Source organism: Pleurodeles waltl, chromosome 7, assembly GCF_031143425.1.
Source record: "Pleurodeles waltl isolate 20211129_DDA chromosome 7, aPleWal1.hap1.20221129, whole genome shotgun sequence".
Lineage (NCBI taxonomy): Eukaryota > Metazoa > Chordata > Amphibia > Caudata > Salamandridae > Pleurodeles > Pleurodeles waltl.
In genome coordinates, this window is record NC_090446.1 from 559,330,716 (window position 1) to 559,347,336 (window position 16,621).

General features: G+C 41.7%; 1 protein-coding gene across 3 annotated transcripts in view; it reads left to right on the forward strand.

Moving 5' to 3' along the window:
• TEP1 (telomerase associated protein 1) overlaps nucleotides 1–16,621 on the forward strand; it is a 1,055,001-nt gene that overhangs the window by 184,345 nt on the left and 854,035 nt on the right. For all 3 annotated transcript variants that reach the window (XM_069244315.1, XM_069244314.1, XM_069244316.1), the window contains exons 7-10: nucleotides 3,572–3,649; nucleotides 5,162–5,304; nucleotides 7,059–7,216; nucleotides 12,517–12,626. In XM_069244315.1, coding sequence (XP_069100416.1) covers nucleotides 3,572–3,649; nucleotides 5,162–5,304; nucleotides 7,059–7,216; nucleotides 12,517–12,626 — 489 coding nt within the window. The remainder of the gene's footprint in view (nucleotides 1–3,571; nucleotides 3,650–5,161; nucleotides 5,305–7,058; nucleotides 7,217–12,516; nucleotides 12,627–16,621) is intronic.

Here is a 16,621-nt window from a genome sequence, read left to right on the forward strand (position 1 = left end):
GATAAAAATATTATTTTTTTAAAAGAAGAAACCGAGAAGGTTGTTTATTCATTTTTAAGATTTCTCTAGTGAAAGAGATTGCATAAAATATTTTGAGTGGTTGGTGGTGAGCAAATCATAAGCTCACTTTTGTTTGAATTGGTTTTTAATTTTTTCCCACTTTATACCACATTTTATATATATTACATATATAAGATCATTGTAATGGCATTAATCACATTATTTTCTCAGTAGTATGGAGTACAAGGTAAGATTTCCCTCTGTCCCCAGTCTTACTCGCTGTAGCAACTGAACCTATGCCACAGTAGGGACCCTTCATAAGGGGATAAAAGTGGTGTGATACCTGGGACAAATATTTCTCATACGCTGACAAACATCAATTTATAATTGCTGATCCTAATTAGTGCCTGGCAAAACTGAAAACGATGTTCCCTAACTACAGGAAGTAGTCCAATTTTCTTTAGTATACCAGGAGAAATCACTGCTGTACCCCCACATAGGTGGGACCCAATTCCACCTGTCTTCATAGCACTCAAGGTAGGAAAAAATGTTTTTGAATAACCTGTTATCTGGATATCGAACTGTCTATACTAATTTTATGCCAACAATTTGAACCCCTTATTGAACGGGGTGATGACGGAACAGACATCCTGGAGGAAGCTCCCTTTGATGCCCCTGGTTTGCATGCTGATGTTTAAGATGATAATACCACTGAAGTTTGTGTACGCCATTCAAAACACCCTTGTAAAATATCAGGCAAATATTTAAAAAGCTAGATGAAATATCAAGATCTTTAATATGGGAAGACAAAACCATATAATGGTGCTCATGACACAGAAAATCTCCTTTGAATGTGGAATTGCATTACAAAGTATACAAGAGTATTGTGAAGCCCAGCTGGTGTCTGTGAACAAATGGATGTATACCCACAAAAATATTCTGCATTAAGAATGGACAGATGTGTACTGCGTAAGAAAGGGCACACACATATGCTACACAGAGTTAAGGTACAATACAACCTTCTTTGACACTAGGGATGAAAGTGGAATATACACTTACAAAGGAAAGGGGATTGTAAGGAAAACAAAATCTTAAGGTTCTGTAGGGGTTGAGATCTAGACTGACATGGATGATTGATCACAAGGGGTGTCAAGTTTGAGACAATATAGGAATGTCAACACTGAGAAGCATAAGGGCTATGTGAAGTATAATATGTATTTAAAAGCAGAATGTTTGTTGAAGTACTGTTTAGAAGTTTGGACTGCTTTTGTATATCAATGATTACTCAATGGCAGTAGTGGAGTCATTGCTGTAAAATAAGGTCTTCGACACACACATGATCAAAAATGTGGAATCCTCCACATATATTACCTTAAAGTCCAGCACTCCGAAATAATCAAAGATTTGATAATACAGTGGGTGAGAGACATGGGAGAACTGGAAGATGGGTAGTGGGAAGATGCTTTGATATACCATTGAGAGGTTTCAATAAGAGCACATTTTTAGATTTATACAATTTAAGATTCTACTTAGGGTTTAATATATGGAATACAACACTTGACCATCTATCAGAAGTTGTTTGTTTATCATGGCCTCTTGCAGCAAAAAAGGACATAGTGCAAAACAGGCTAGCATAGAACCACTAACAATTAGACAATGGAGGAGCAACATGTGTTGATATCTAAATGTAGAAAAGGTGGTGAACTCATAAAGAGGTTACCCATAAATAATTAAAAACAGTTTGGGGGCATGGATGGAGCATTATAGGTTCAATTAGTATGTTTGGGTGGTGTGGTAGGCCATGTCAATTTGTCAATATAAATTACGTTTCACAGTTGAAACCATTTGTGGTTACTTGAAAGTTACCTTAAATGATTTCAATATTATGCAAATGACACAAAAGGAGGTGCGTCTGCCATGTGCATCTAAAATGTGTGTATGTACTCCAGATGTGTTGTGTTAATCCTTATGACACTTGTATTATAACTTTTTTATTACAAACCAATAACATTAGGTTAAAAATAGACTAGTGTGATAGTATGGGAGCATTTTCAGTTGCTTTATGAAATTGTATTTTGGTTCAGTTCCGCCAGATGAGAAAGCATGTCCCAAATATTCCACTTGGTAGTCCAAATGTACATTTCACATCACTAAATTATATTCCCTGATGTTCCAAAATTTGTAAACCTTTCCTGTCACCTTTCTGACAGACTTGGAAATCATAAAGGAATGCCACTGTTTCCTTCATGGTCCTTAAACATGGTAAAGATTATACATTGAAAAACAGAAGCAGCATTGGTTTTTCCAAACTGTATGCAATAACATAGAATGTCCATTGTTGGTATGATGTAAGCCCTTACATGTCTAATTTTCCCTCCTAACCAGATTTGATTATTTGTGCTGGTTAAATCTAATGGCTTAACATAGTGTATTCCCCTGGTCAAAACCATTAGATGATGATACTGTGAAGGAAGACTGTCAGCCCAGATAAGAATACTGTATTGCACAGCTCTGTTAATGACCATTTGTCTTGTGTGTTAGTACAGTCCACACCAAAAAATGAGAATTCTCAGTTGGTGTAAAATGCCTTGTTTTCATTGCACATTTGTGTTCTCTCTGAACTTCTGCTGTATCAATATGCACATTACTTGCTATGTGGCAAACAAATACAGTTCCAACATTCTAAACAACGTGATCTTTGAATCATCTTAGTGTGTCAGAGATGGTTACTGAACATTCCTTTAAAGCTTGTATCTTTCTTTCAACTGATTTGCCATCCATTCCTTCTTACCTTCCTCAGTGCTACAGGATAATCCCACTAGGGTGGTCAACTCAGTGAAAATTCCAAACCTTGCCTGTTGAGGTCATCGTAAACCGGCACTGTACAAACCATCACCTACACTTTCCCTTTGCATGTCCTCCTCAGACACCAATTTAAAAGAGTGATCAGTAAGTCACATTTACTTTCTGTGTAACAGGACATTTCCAACATTTCTATCACACATTTTTGATGCAATGGTGAACCACACATTACTTCTAAAAAGTGAATCAGACTCCTCTCTGCAGTTGATATGTTTGGAAAATCACACCCATTTTTACCACTGAAACTAGAAGAACCTGTGGTGCATGCTATACATTGTGTCAAAAAGACTGGTTTAATCACTGTAATAGGCAATTACTTTGTAAAGTACAAACAGTTATACTATGCTCTAGAATCTTTTCAGAGGTAAACCTTCAATTGCCATCAGTGTTCTGAAGTTCATGTTGGTTGAATTCATAGGGAACAATTACATTAGTGCATCTTGCGTTTCACATCGGGGGTGGTAAAATATATCACAAATGTACTAGTTTAAGACAGCAGTTGAAAAGCGTGGGGTGGTGTCTCTGTAGGGCAAACGACAGATGAAAGGACATGTTGTATCAGTGAGGGATTGAGTCTTCCTCTATTTGTGTGGCTCTTTTTGCTCTGCCTAAAGGACTGTTTTGCTCCATGAATGTATCTTTTAGTTGTGCATACCTAGCCTGTCAAGAGTTAACCTTCAACAATCTTTCTTTTGTTTATTTTTTGCAGTGTAAGAAGCACAGACAAGTGAGGGTCTTCCCCTGTCTTCGGAAGGTTGCACAGGTTCTGCTCGATCTCCAGTGGAAGGTTAGTATGAAGTAATGGGAGCTTTTTGACTGCCCTTTTTCACAGGCAGATGTAGACTGGACTTAAAAATCTTTAAACAGGCATCAAGGACATCAGGGACCTACTGCAACCCAGTCATTCAGAGAACAAACCAACCTTTACTCCAAGTCTTTGTTCTTTTACTCTGTGTGCCACCAAACTTGTCTTTTCCTCCAGACTTGCAAAGCTATGGTCTCCATCTCTCCATTACACTAAGTGGTCAGGCCTGCAGGGACTGCCTGTGACTGATCAACATCATCATTTAGTACCTTAAATTAGATTGTGATATAGAGTACTGCAGCTTGAACTTCAGGATGTACACTAAAGCTGCACAAGAAATGGTGGCCTGGGGTTTTACTGATATCCAGTGCTACAGTATGAGTAATGACCATTGGACTGTTCTCTCTGCAGCACTATTCATCCTCCCTGCTGCACCAACCTCCCACTTTGGAGTTTGGGTGTTACTCTAGCACCTCTTGCAATAAAAAAAAGCAAAAGTGGTCGGCATCCCTTCGTTAAGGATGCAAGACGCCTGACCAGGCTCCAGTATCCTCCACAACTTTTATATCTATAAATTCTACCGCTAGACAAATTGCCCTTCCTGCTTCACCCTCTACACCTATTCTGCGTAAGTAACTCAAATAAATGATGCTATCTCTGCGCTTGTCTCTGTATCTTGCTTTTAGTTTGCCACTCTGTCATCACCAAACCTTTCCTAGTGGCTGATGTTCTGGCATCTGCCCTCCTGCTCCTGATAATGCAATGGCTGGTTGTACTTTGGGCCCATTGGTGCCTGTTTCTGCCTCCCTACTCCTTATCGTAAATTTGACTGAACAGTTGAACCTTGATCTCCTATGCTGCATGTGTCATTTCAACTGGGTGGGGGCACAACAGTTATTGAGGGGAATGAATTCCTGAAAGACTGTCTGTCAGAAGTATTTTATGAGGAACTCTTTGATATTTTATAGAGTCTTTTTGATAGGAATGTTGTGAAATAGTTGGTAAGAATAAATTCTCAGAGCAGAAGTCATGAAGGGGATGAAGGCATCATATTGGTTTTTTTGTGTCAAATAGTACAATACATTTTCTGGTGACTGGAAAACAAACTGGACCTCAAGTAGAAAAGATAACAAGAAAGGTGAATAGGCCAGAAAAGGTCAAATATAGCTAAACATATATGCCTTCAGATCCACAGAGTGCCTGTACTAGTCTAACCAAAGACATGGCGTCCTAGGCTTTGCAGGTCTACTTGAATATAATGTCTGCAGTTTAGTATTCCTCATGCAGCTTTCTCAAACTGTTCAGTGTTTCTGTGAAATCTGTCAGACCTACACAGTCCGGTTCTCATCTCTTTTCTTTCTCTACCCTTCTTCATGCCGCATGACTACTTTTATGAAGCTGTTTGTTTTCCACCCTATGTGATTGTTTAGGTGGTATAGCCCTTATTAAATGTGGTGGTTGTGGAGATGATAAAATGTGTGCTTTCATCTGCAGTTTGACACAGACCCTGGTTTCCTGGATTCCCAGCCGAAGAGGAAAGCCAAAGAGAGGCAGAACGACCTGAGTTTAAAGAAGCTGATCAAGAAGTTGCACATCACAGAACCAGCACACCTTGTGCAGAGCCTGCTTGGCTGCAGGTAGTTCACACACACAATCTGCATCACAAGCTATAATTGATGGCTCACACTAAGCCTCCACTCCATATCTAAGTCTGCAGCTGTATTTCCTTTCTGAGTCTTTCTGAACAAATCTTATTAATTTGAGTGGAAAAAAACAATGTGATTTTCTCACTCATAGGGGCTGCTTTTATAAATTATTTTTTTCTGTGTTTAAAACTGAGTTTTCAAATGGAATTTATATTTGAGAGCAATAAAGAAATTAAGTGTTCAGTTTTCAAATAAACTTTAACATAGTACAGAGATAGCGATTAGTAAATTATGATGTTTCAATATAAATATTTCAGTGATGTAAAGTGAAGTGAGGCATATGATAGGGATGAGAAGGAAAACGTTGTGTCCTGTAAATAATGACCTCTACAAGGATCTGCTGACCTGCCTAGGAAGGTTTATTACAAGTTATTTCCTCTTTCTCGCTACAAAATGGTTAGTCTGTGTAGAGGAAGCTTGCAACCCTACCGTCATTTTAATTTTAACACACATTTTTTTAACACTTCTCCTTTGACTAAAGATAGTTTTGCTTGATGATTTAATGGGAAAACGATCTTTGTCTTTTCCCAAGACATTTAGGCAGCCTACTGATGCTGGATTCTGCTTTTTTTATCTTATGCTACTGGAGATAATTTCATTTCATGCCAGTCGAGATCAACTAAATCTATAGATGCTTTCTTACTCATTGTAACCTGCTTTCCTGCAAAACAGCATGTTCATTATTAAAGGCTGTAGCAGATATGCATGTGATCCCTCTTGACATTCTCTTTGTGGGATGAGCTGTACCTAGCTATTGTTCTTAAACATGGTTAAGATGGTAAATTAGGCTTTAGGATGCTAGGAAGACACATGCATGTTAATTGGCACTTGCCTTCTAGTGTCTTTTAATCCAATGATAAATATTAAAGTCTTTACAAAATCCCTCATTAGATAATCATTCACAGTTCATGTTCATGTTCATTGCATTGTAGTTTGTGTTGGGTATTCCCGCTGGAGAGATTCTGTGTAAGGGACTAGATTTCCAAGGTGCTTGGTCTGCAGTGGAAAGGATTGGTATTAGAGATGGTCCTTACACTAAAATCATAAACACAACCGAGGTTTAAAAGGTGTGTATTTCAAAGAGAGTGTTCCCTCTTTTGCTTGTATCAGTGGCCCTAAACAAATGAAAGAATGCCTCTGCCAAATGTAAAGTCTGCGTATGAGCCTCCTTCTCACTTATTGTGAAGGGTGGCATTAAGACCACCATAGGGGTTGGCACTTTCTGAGAGTGTGCTGCACAATGTGCTGGTGTTTAGGGTGCTCTTGAATGTCTGGGAGGCAAGCGGTCACCTCAAATAAAAATGGAACATCTGGCAAACTTCTCGAATGGAGTTGTGTTGCTCACTCTCTTTTGTATGTGCCAGGTCCAAACTGTTTCAGTGAAGATGACTGCAAAATATTGTGTTCGTGGGGTGCATGGTCCATGTTTTGTAGTGCATCCATTTTTCTATGCTAAGATGTCCTCTGCTTTAAACTGTAGGTTGATTTTCTTTCCGTTTCTCTGTGTCCAGGTGAGTACATCTCTTTCTTTTTCTTGCTCTATTTCTGAATCACTTTCCTCTTCTTTCTCTCTCTCTCTCTCTATCTCTTTTTCACACACACACACACACACACATATAGTCCTTTAATTTAGAGCAATTACTTAATTGTTGGCTGATTGCTTTTTTCTTCCTCACTTTCATAAGGTATCCATCAGATCTACAGTCATTCGCCCGGAGTCGACTCCCTGGCCCCTGGGACTCGCAGCTTTCAGGAAAGAGAATGAAATTGAAACAGCCAGATACCTGGGAGAGGCTACTCAGCCTCCGAGGGAATATCCCATCTGTCTGGGAAGAATTGATAGGTATTCAGTGTGTAGATTGTTTGCGAGAGTCAGACTATATTTTGTATTGTGATATGCAACTTTAATTGCTATAGGGGTAGGACAAAAGAAAAAGAGAGAGGATTACCGAACTTTCTTGGTAAGTAGAGCTACTGATATATCAGAACAATTTGGTCAGAATACTGAATGAAGAAATATTAAAAATACAGTATCAACTGCCACTGGCTTACTAAGGAAAGCAGACATAGGGAGGCTTAGACTTACTGTTCTTAACTCCATGTCTACTACTCTTGATGATATAATGGTAGTCAATAGCAGCAATGCAACACGTTTTCAACTTAGTTTCTGATGAATACTTTAAACATAATTTCCTCACCTTCAAAATATCTCCAGACACCAGACTGAATCCAGGAAATGTAAACAGCTTTGCTCCGGTAGGGGGTGCTATGCAGCTACGGTTTGACTTTGTGCTGGCCGGAAGTGAAGATGAAGCCAAATGTAAGTGCCATCTCTGCTCATCGATGTCAGTTCCTTTCTTTCCATGCATTTGTACATGGCCTGAAGCTCGCTCCCACTTTTTCCTCATTGGTTGATTCAATTTTTCTAAAAATTATATATTTTTCCCAGTGTGGAAGGTAATTATGTTTCCTCCTAAAACTACAGGGTTTAAATCTTTATATGTTTTGGCACTCTTCTGGCTCTCTAGTTAGCCTTTGGGTTCAGCGATCTGTGGAGGCCTCCAGTAGGATTACTGCTGGAGGGTCTGCCCTCAGTGCATTCTGTGGCTCTTGAAACTGTCTCTGGTCCTCCAAACATCTGAGTTGACTTCTAATCTGGCTTCAAAATGTATGCAGGTCCTTTTGATGTCAATGCAGACCGTAAAGCTGCTAGTGCTGGAGAAGACTCTGTCACAGTAGTCCTATCCGACTCTGAGCCAAATGTGTCTCGGTCCTGACTGAGATTGTGTCCCAAATCCATACCAGCATACCTGGTCCATGCTCAGTCTGACTCAGACCGAACCATGCCTTTAACTTGGAGCCGAGCTCTCCAACAACTTTACAATTACAATTTTCAATAGAGTCAATTAGCTTTTGGAGATGACAATGGAGATGGTGGGGATTATTTTCTCCCACACTATGATGATGGCAATCTGTACATGGAATTGTAAAAGGGCAATGGGTTGAACACTTCTATGGACAGTGGGATGCTTTCCTCTTCCTGGGCGATCAACGGAAGAGAATGCCTCCTTTGTTGTGGTCATGAGACTGGCAGCAGGGGTATTAGACTTGCAGCTGCCTGTTATGGAAGTTAAACTAATGTGTTAGCAGATGTTTTGCAACTTGGACAGATGCCCTGTGAGCCTTTACTACCATTCAATAAAGCCCTGACTGACACTTCAGCAGGTCTATGGTCTATGCTTTGTACCTTCCCACCAGAGACATTTAGGTTGTCATGCGCCGCGCTGATGTTTTCTTCAGCCAGCCTTGACCTTTGGTCACTCAACGCCAGCTGTTTGATGGGGATATATTTCAACACTTTATGGGACATGGTTGGCGAAATCTTGCCAGCAGTCACTGAGAAATTTAGGACCCAAGATGATCAGGATGTTGCCAAATATATCCGCTATAGACTGGACACTAATGTAACTAACGAGTGGTTGGCACTAGCATGGTTCACTGGCTTCTCTGGTGATGTGCATGCCTCTTTGATTGATATGTCATTCGAAAGATCTCATATTTTGTGAGAGAAGGCAGATTCAGCCTTGGAACCTTTCAAAGAAAGGAAGATCATGGCATGCTCCTTAGGCCTTTTGACTACAGGAAGACAGTACCTTCAGCAATTTTGCCCCTTTCAACACTACTTCAGAGGTTGTTGTAGCAGCATTTCAAGGCCCACCCCCTCTGCAACTGGCATCCCAGTCCTTTTAGGAGTGTGGATCAAGCAGACAATGTCCAGGCCAGCAGGGGCAGCGAACTTCCCAGTGCCCTGCAGCTTCAGCTTCCAAGCTGCTTTAGTTTGCCGTAGTGGCACACAACCACCCTATGCAAGGCAGGATCAGACATTTCCTTCAAGGATTGCAAAATATAACATCAGGCAGATGAGTCCTGCAGATGGTTCAACAAGGCCATGCATTGCCATTTCTTTTTGACCCACTGCATTTTCCATCCACTCTAGAGCCTCTTTCAGAGGAGCACCAGTCCATCTTGCTTTGAGAACTGCAGTCTCTTTTGGCCTGAGGAACCAAAGAGAGCATTCCAGCCGTGGATATAGGGAGCAATTGTTTTGCTTGCTTGAGCCGAGCAAGGTCAGAATCCTTTGTAATATTTTCAAGCCCTGCCATCTAAACGCCTTTTAGCGAAAGGACAAATTCAAGATGCTCATGGTAGCCCAGGCTCTGTCTGCCCTTGATCCAGGTGACTGGATGGTAACTTTGGATGTGCAGGATACCTACTTCTATGTACCTGTCCTCCCGTCCCACAGATGCTACTTGTGGTTCAAGATGAGCCAGGAGCACTTTTAATACGCTGGGCTCTCTTTTGATTTTGGCCTCGCCCGTGCTCCTTGACGGCTGGCTGTAGAAGTTAGGCTCGCTAAAGTCAGCCATGGACCACCTCCAAATGACGATCAGAGGATGTTGGTCTCTGGCGGATGACTGTCTTCATATTCACATGTTGGAGTTGCAGGCCATCAGGCTAGCATTGAAAGCTTTCCAGACATCTATCAAAAGATGGTTGGTTCAGGTTCTTGCGGACAACACCACGGCCAAGTGGTACTCCAACAAACAGAGCAGGATGGAATCCTGTACCAAGGGGCAATTCATCTGTGGAGCTGGGTGGAGCATGAGGACATTTCCCTAGTCATAAACCACCGAGCAGAATCCTTGAACACCATAGCGGACATATTCCGCCAGTGGTGCCTCCCAGATCAAGACAAGCTGTTACATTTCGAGGTGGCATAGGACATCATCTTTCAGTAGTGAGAAGTACCCTGGCAACATCTTTTCTGCATTATCGAGAACGTGCAATGTTTAAAACGTTTGCGTGCTGGAGTTTCCAAGAAGGCTCTCTCTTCGAGATTCACTCCACTCTGGATAGAGTGAAGCACAGGACTCAATTACACCTTTCTGCTGGTGTCTGTCCTGCTAGAAGTTCTGAAGAGGAATGGGAACCACAGGAATGAGAACCATCAAATCATCCTAGTGCCTCTGGATTGGGCAAGAAGAGTTTGATACCCTCAAATTCCAGCATGGGCATCTGTCCTCAGATCAGGTTGCTGCTTAGGGGGTTGATCTCCTGTCACAGCAGCATGGCAAGGTCCTGTACCCAGCCTTTGCAATCAGCACCTCCATGCTTGGAGATTGAGTGGAAGTAGTTGTCTACCTTCAGTTTTTCCCCCTATGTCGTGTATGCCTTCCTAGCTGGCAGACATTCCTCTACAAAGCTTGTCTATGTGGGCACTTAGACAAGTTTATATATTGGTTTGGCACTCGCAATACAGACCTGGGGCAAGCCAAACTGTCAGATGTCTTGTTCTTTGTTTGATTTATGGCCCAGCAAGGACTTGCAGCTGGCACTACCAAATGGTTTTTTGTTGGCCCTTTTGCCATTTTTGCGTTCGTTGGACTAGCTGTCCTTGTTTAAATTAGCTGTTGTGATGAGATTTCTAAAAGGTTTAGACAGATGCTCCCCCCTCCACTTCCCTTCGCATGGATGTACAATGGTCCTCTACGTCTCTTGACTCTGAAGACTCTATTCCTTATCACAATAACTTTAGCTTGTTATGTGAGTTAGGCTTGCTAAAGTCAGTCATAGACCACCTCCAAATGACGATCAGAGGATGTTGGTTTCAGGCTCTTTTGGTGCAGCAGCCTTTCATCACCTTTTTCCAAAAGAAAGTGGTAGTGAAGACCAGGGTAGCCTTTTTGCTGAAGATGAAGAGTCCTTTTTACGATTGGCAATCCATCCCTCTTTCAACTTTCTTTGTTGTGCCTTACCCTGCGAGAGAGGAGGAGCAACTCCATCATTTGGACCACAAGAAAGCCTTGAGCTTTTACATCAATCTCATTAAAGACAATCAGCTTTTTATGAGTTCTCTGGGCCAAGATAGAAAAGATCTTGTCAAGTTGGATATTCCTCTCCGTTAAGATCTGCTATTCTTTGGTCAAGCAGCAGCCTCCAGAAGACTTTGCTCCCATTCTATCATTGGTAAACACTACTGTCTTTGCTTTGGCACATGAAAATCCTGGTCTGGCAGGTTGCAACGTGGCGTCACTGCACACATTCACCAAGGATTATTGCCTTGACATCCAGGTTTGTCAACAAGGGCAGCTCAAATGTTTAGTCCTGCAGAATATTTTCATCTGCTGCATTGTACAGAATGACCATTTGGGAGGATACTGCTTTAGTATATATTCTAAAGGTGAGGAATCTGCAGTTTGACGTATCCACCAGAAGAACAAGGTAATTAGTTTTGGTACTTTCTTTCTAATTGAGTACTCTATACAGCCACAGTTTTCCCACTGTACTCCTTCCTCACCATTCTGTGAAATGGTCTCTTCTTCCAGCTAAAAAGGTGCCAACTTAGAGATCTGCACATTAGTGCGCCTGATTATTGTTGGGCTCTACATCCGAGAGCGTGGACAGAGTTGAGAAAGAAACTGACATCAATGTACAAGGAGGTCATTTATATGCGACTCCATTTTCAACGCTGGGCCACATATCAGCACGTGGGAGCAATGCTGTTTAAATTTCTAAGAGGAGTTAGGGAACGCTGATGTATACTAGAGAAGGGATTACAAGATACCTAATGTGAGAAAGGACGCTGACTATTGAGAGAAGACTGATCCCTTCAAACTGAGAGAGGCCCACCACAGTAAATGTGGGGAGGAAAGATAATATGTGTGATGTGCTCAATATCAAATGAGGACCGCTGACATTAATGACCTGTATAGGGGTGGGGGTGCGAGGAATACTGATAGCTTAATGGACTAAATAGAGCAGAGTCTGCTGACAGCTGAAGGTAATGGGGACAGGTGACAGCTGATCATCACTGCCTGCAGAGGGCTTCTCAGATATTAGAGGACTGCTGATGTGCCTATTGTCAGGCAGATAGTGTTGACAGCCCTGGCATTAAAGGGGTGTGATGGCAATGATAACAGAGATGTGTCTGTCGGAGTGAGGAGCAAGATTGTGGACTGTTACGTTAATTATGTACCTGCCAGATCGACCAAGATGATATGCTTGTCATGAGAGAGATGTCCTCGATTAAGCCCCCCAGCAGTGCCACTTACACTGAGTTTCTGATGTCTTCCACTTCCCCAGATAGCAAAAAGCTGCCCTTCATGGCCATGCTCAGGAACCTTCGGAATCTGATAAAAGCTGGCATCAGTACCAAACACCACAGGAAGGTGATTAATCGACTCTCAAACAAGGTATGTATGAATAAAAACAGTGGATATGTTAAGTGTTCAGCAAGCAGCTAAATATGGTTCAGCAAATGTAGACTACAGAAGTTTTGAGTTCACAATTATGCAAATGACCTTATCAATATTGCTACCATATGACTATGTCCTGCTGCACCCACTATCCGCCTTTCAGGAAGTGAGTCTTTTGCTTTCTTATGCCACCACTGCCCCACCATAGATTTTTCCAGGAAGTGAGTCTTTACTAACTGCTGCTGCCAGCAGTGTCTCACCATCAGTATTTGAGGAAGGAGACCCTCAACCCCAGTTTGTTGAATACAGAACCACGTTGATGAGAGATCTTAGAAGCCTAGAGAAGGAGGATGTGACATGCGCATTGTATACACTGTTGTGTGGAATTATACAAGGAATCTTCGTCTGGCCTTTTACTGGTGCTTTGTCTGACCAGCCATAAAGAAAATCCAGACAGACTCCAGGCAGTCTGGTTCCTCTTTAAAAACACTCCTTCCGGGTATTTGATGTGTACTGAGGTTGATAAGGGTACTTTGACACTAGGAGACTGTCTTGATGAGAAAAGACTTTCTCAATACAGGCTCTTGATTTTTTGATTGTAGAGGAGTCTTTGTTGACGACAAGACCTTGATAAGGTTATGTATCTCCTTGATCATTTTAATTCCGATTAGGAGCCAAGATCCAGTTCAGATTTCTAGTAGCAGCAACCTTTCATAAACTGCAGTTTCCTTACGGGTTGTGTACCCTAATCTTAAGTGAGATTGTTAAGGTGATTTTCTGAGGATTGCATGTCACATTCCCTTGAAGAAAATTAGTTTGCTTATGCAAGACTATTCCTCTGGTGGGGCATTTGCTGCTACTTTCTACGTTGAATCAATTTTAAGAAACATCGCCAAGCTGGAAACGAAGTGCAGGGCTTTTGAGGAGGCTTATTTGTGTATTTCAACATAGTTGTATGGTCAAATGTGGGATGCTTTCTCTTTGTTTTCCTAATGTAGAAGTAGGTTGTAGCTCTTCAACGTAGGCCAAAAAGTGAATATTTTCGAGTTAAGGTCTAAACACTGGACTGGTATTTTGAGTAGATATGAAATAATGACGTAGGAAAGGGTTGGTATGTTTTCTGATGAGCATTTCCTGTAAGTTCCACCTTTACTAGAAGAAAGAAAAGTCAGCCTTACTTTCCTATTTCTTATAGAAGACATCACAGGAAGAGGGTTACAGATGTTGTTCGCCTTAAGAACTCTTTAATAAATGGTTTGATCGGGGCAGTGGGCTCCGCATCTTGAGAAACCTATTAGCATCTGCAGTTAGAAGCGTATGGCAGATTAGACTTGTGAAAGGCACTGCTCCACTGGCCCACTATTAAGTCATTATCTCAGCCCACTACCACCCTACGTGCTCTCAAGTAACACGAATTCTACACAAAGTGGTGGGGGAACATTATAGCACAAAAGGTAATGGATACAGTGAAATTAAGTTATAGTCAGTAGTTTGTGCTTCAGTCTCAAATATCTACAAAATATGCCAGCGACCAGGTGTGCCCAGATGAAAGCTCCTGATCAGGCACTCAGCTTTTCCACAGTCCCCCATGTTTTTTTTCAGGCTGCAATTCCTTTGTTTTTGCCCTCCTGTGGCTCATGTACTTGAGGCCCGCCATGTTTTTACCCCCAGCAGCACACGGTAAGCTGCGTCGTGGGTACACCCTTAGAAGAGGCAAAGACATACCATTTTCTCTTCCAGGGAATCAGGGATCCGGATCAGTAGTCATAAGCACTGAATATTCTCGCCCACGTCTGGGGTCCCCGGAGTACATACCAGGAAAAATAAAATATATATATATATATATATATATATATATATATCAAATCTATATCAAATGTATGCATAGAACATAAAATTGTCTTTAGAATTTTAAAACATATATACAAGTACATGTTTACAAATTGTGCATTTTTAGCCTTTAACCCCTTTGCTGCCAGGCTTTTCCCCTCAGGTGCCAGGATGCTTTGGGCTGTTTGGGGGAGTTCGCGCTTAAGCCCTTATAACTTTGTGTCCACATAAGCTACCCACGCCAAATTTGCGCCCTTTTTTCCAACATCCTAGGGATTCTAGAGGTACCCAGAGTTTGTGGGTTCCTCTGAAGGAGACCAAGAAATTAGCCAAAATACAAGGAAAATTTCGTTTTTTTCAAAACAATTGGAAAAAAAGGGTTGCAGAAGAAGGCTTGTGGTTTTTCCCCCTGAAAATGGCATCAACAAAGGGGTTGTGGTGCTAAAATCTCCATCTTCCCAGCTTTTGGGAACAGGCAGACTTGAATCAGCAAACTAAATTTTTCAACACACTTTTGGCATTTTACTGGGACATACCCCATTTTTATTATTTTTTGTGCTTTCAGCGTCCTTCCAGTTAGTGACAGAAATGGGTGTGAAACTAATGCTGGATCCCAGAAAGCTAAACATTTCTGGAAAGTAGACAGAATTCTGAATTCAGCAAGGGGTAATTTGTCTAGATCCTACAAGGTTTTCCTACAGAAAATAAAGCTGAAATTGAAATTGAGGTGAAAAAACAGCCATTTTTCTCCATGTTTTACTCTGTAACTTTTTCCTGCGATGTCAGATTTTTTTAAAGCAATACACCGTTACGTCTGCTGGACTCTTCTGGTTGCGGGGATATATAGTGCTTGTAGGTTCATCAAGAACCCTAGGTACCCAGAGCCAATAAATGAGCTGCACCTTGCAATGGGTTTTCATTCTGTACCGGGTATAATGCAATTCATTTGCTGAAATATAAAGAGTGAAGAATAGGTATCAAGAAAACCTTTGTATTTCCAAAATGGGCACAAGATAAGGTGTTGAGAAGCAGTGATTATTTGAACATCTCTGAATTCCGGGGTGTCCATACTAGCATGTGAATTAGAGGGCATTTCACAAATAGACGTCTTTTGTACACACAGTCTTACATTTGGAAGGAAAAAATGTAGAGAAAGACAAGTGGCAATAACACTTGTTTTGCTATTCTGTGTTGCCCCAAGTCTCTCGATAAAAATGGTACCTCGCTTGCGTGGGTAGGCCTAATTCTCGCGACAGGAAACGCAACATGGACCCATCACATTTCTTCATTGAAATCTGACGTGTTTTTGCAGTGCCTAGCTGTAGATTTTGGCCTCTAGCTCAGCCAGCACCTAGGGAAACCTACCAAACCTGTGCATTTTTGAAACCTAGACACCTAGGGGAATCTAGGAGTGGGTGACTTGTGGGGCTCTGACCAGGTTCTGTTACCCAGAATCCTTTGCAAACCTCAAAATGTGGCCAAAAAAACACTTTTTCCTCACATTTCGGTGACAGAAAGTTCTGGAATCGGAGAGGAGCCACAAATGTCCTTCCACCCAGCGTTACCCCAAGCCTCCTGCTAAAAATGGTACCTCACTTGTGTGGGTAGGCCTAGGGCCTGCGACAGGAAATGCCCCAAAACACAACATGGACACATCACATTGTCCCAAAGAAAACAGACCTGTTTTTTGCACATTGCCTAACTGTAGATTTCGGCCTTTAGCTCAGCCGGCACCTGGGAAAATCCACCAAACAAGCACATTTTTTAAAACTAGACACCTAGGGGAATCCAAGATGGGGTGACCTGTGGGGCTCTCACCAAGTTCTGTTACTCAGAATCCTTTGCAAACCTCAAAATTTGGCCAAAAAAACACTTTTTCCTCAAATTTCGGTAACAGAAAGTTCTGAAATCTGAGAGGAGCCACAAATTTCCTTCCACTCAGCATTCACCGAAGTCTCCCAATAAAATGGTACCTCACTTGTGTGGGTAGGCCTAGTACCCGCGAAAAGAAATGGCCCAAAACACTATCTGGGCACATCAAAATTTTCAAATACAAAACTACCTGTTTTTTGCAGGGGCACCTGCGTTTTTGGTCCTGCGCTCAGCAGCCATCTAGGGAAACCTCCCAAACCCTGACATTTCTGAAAACTAGACACCCGAGG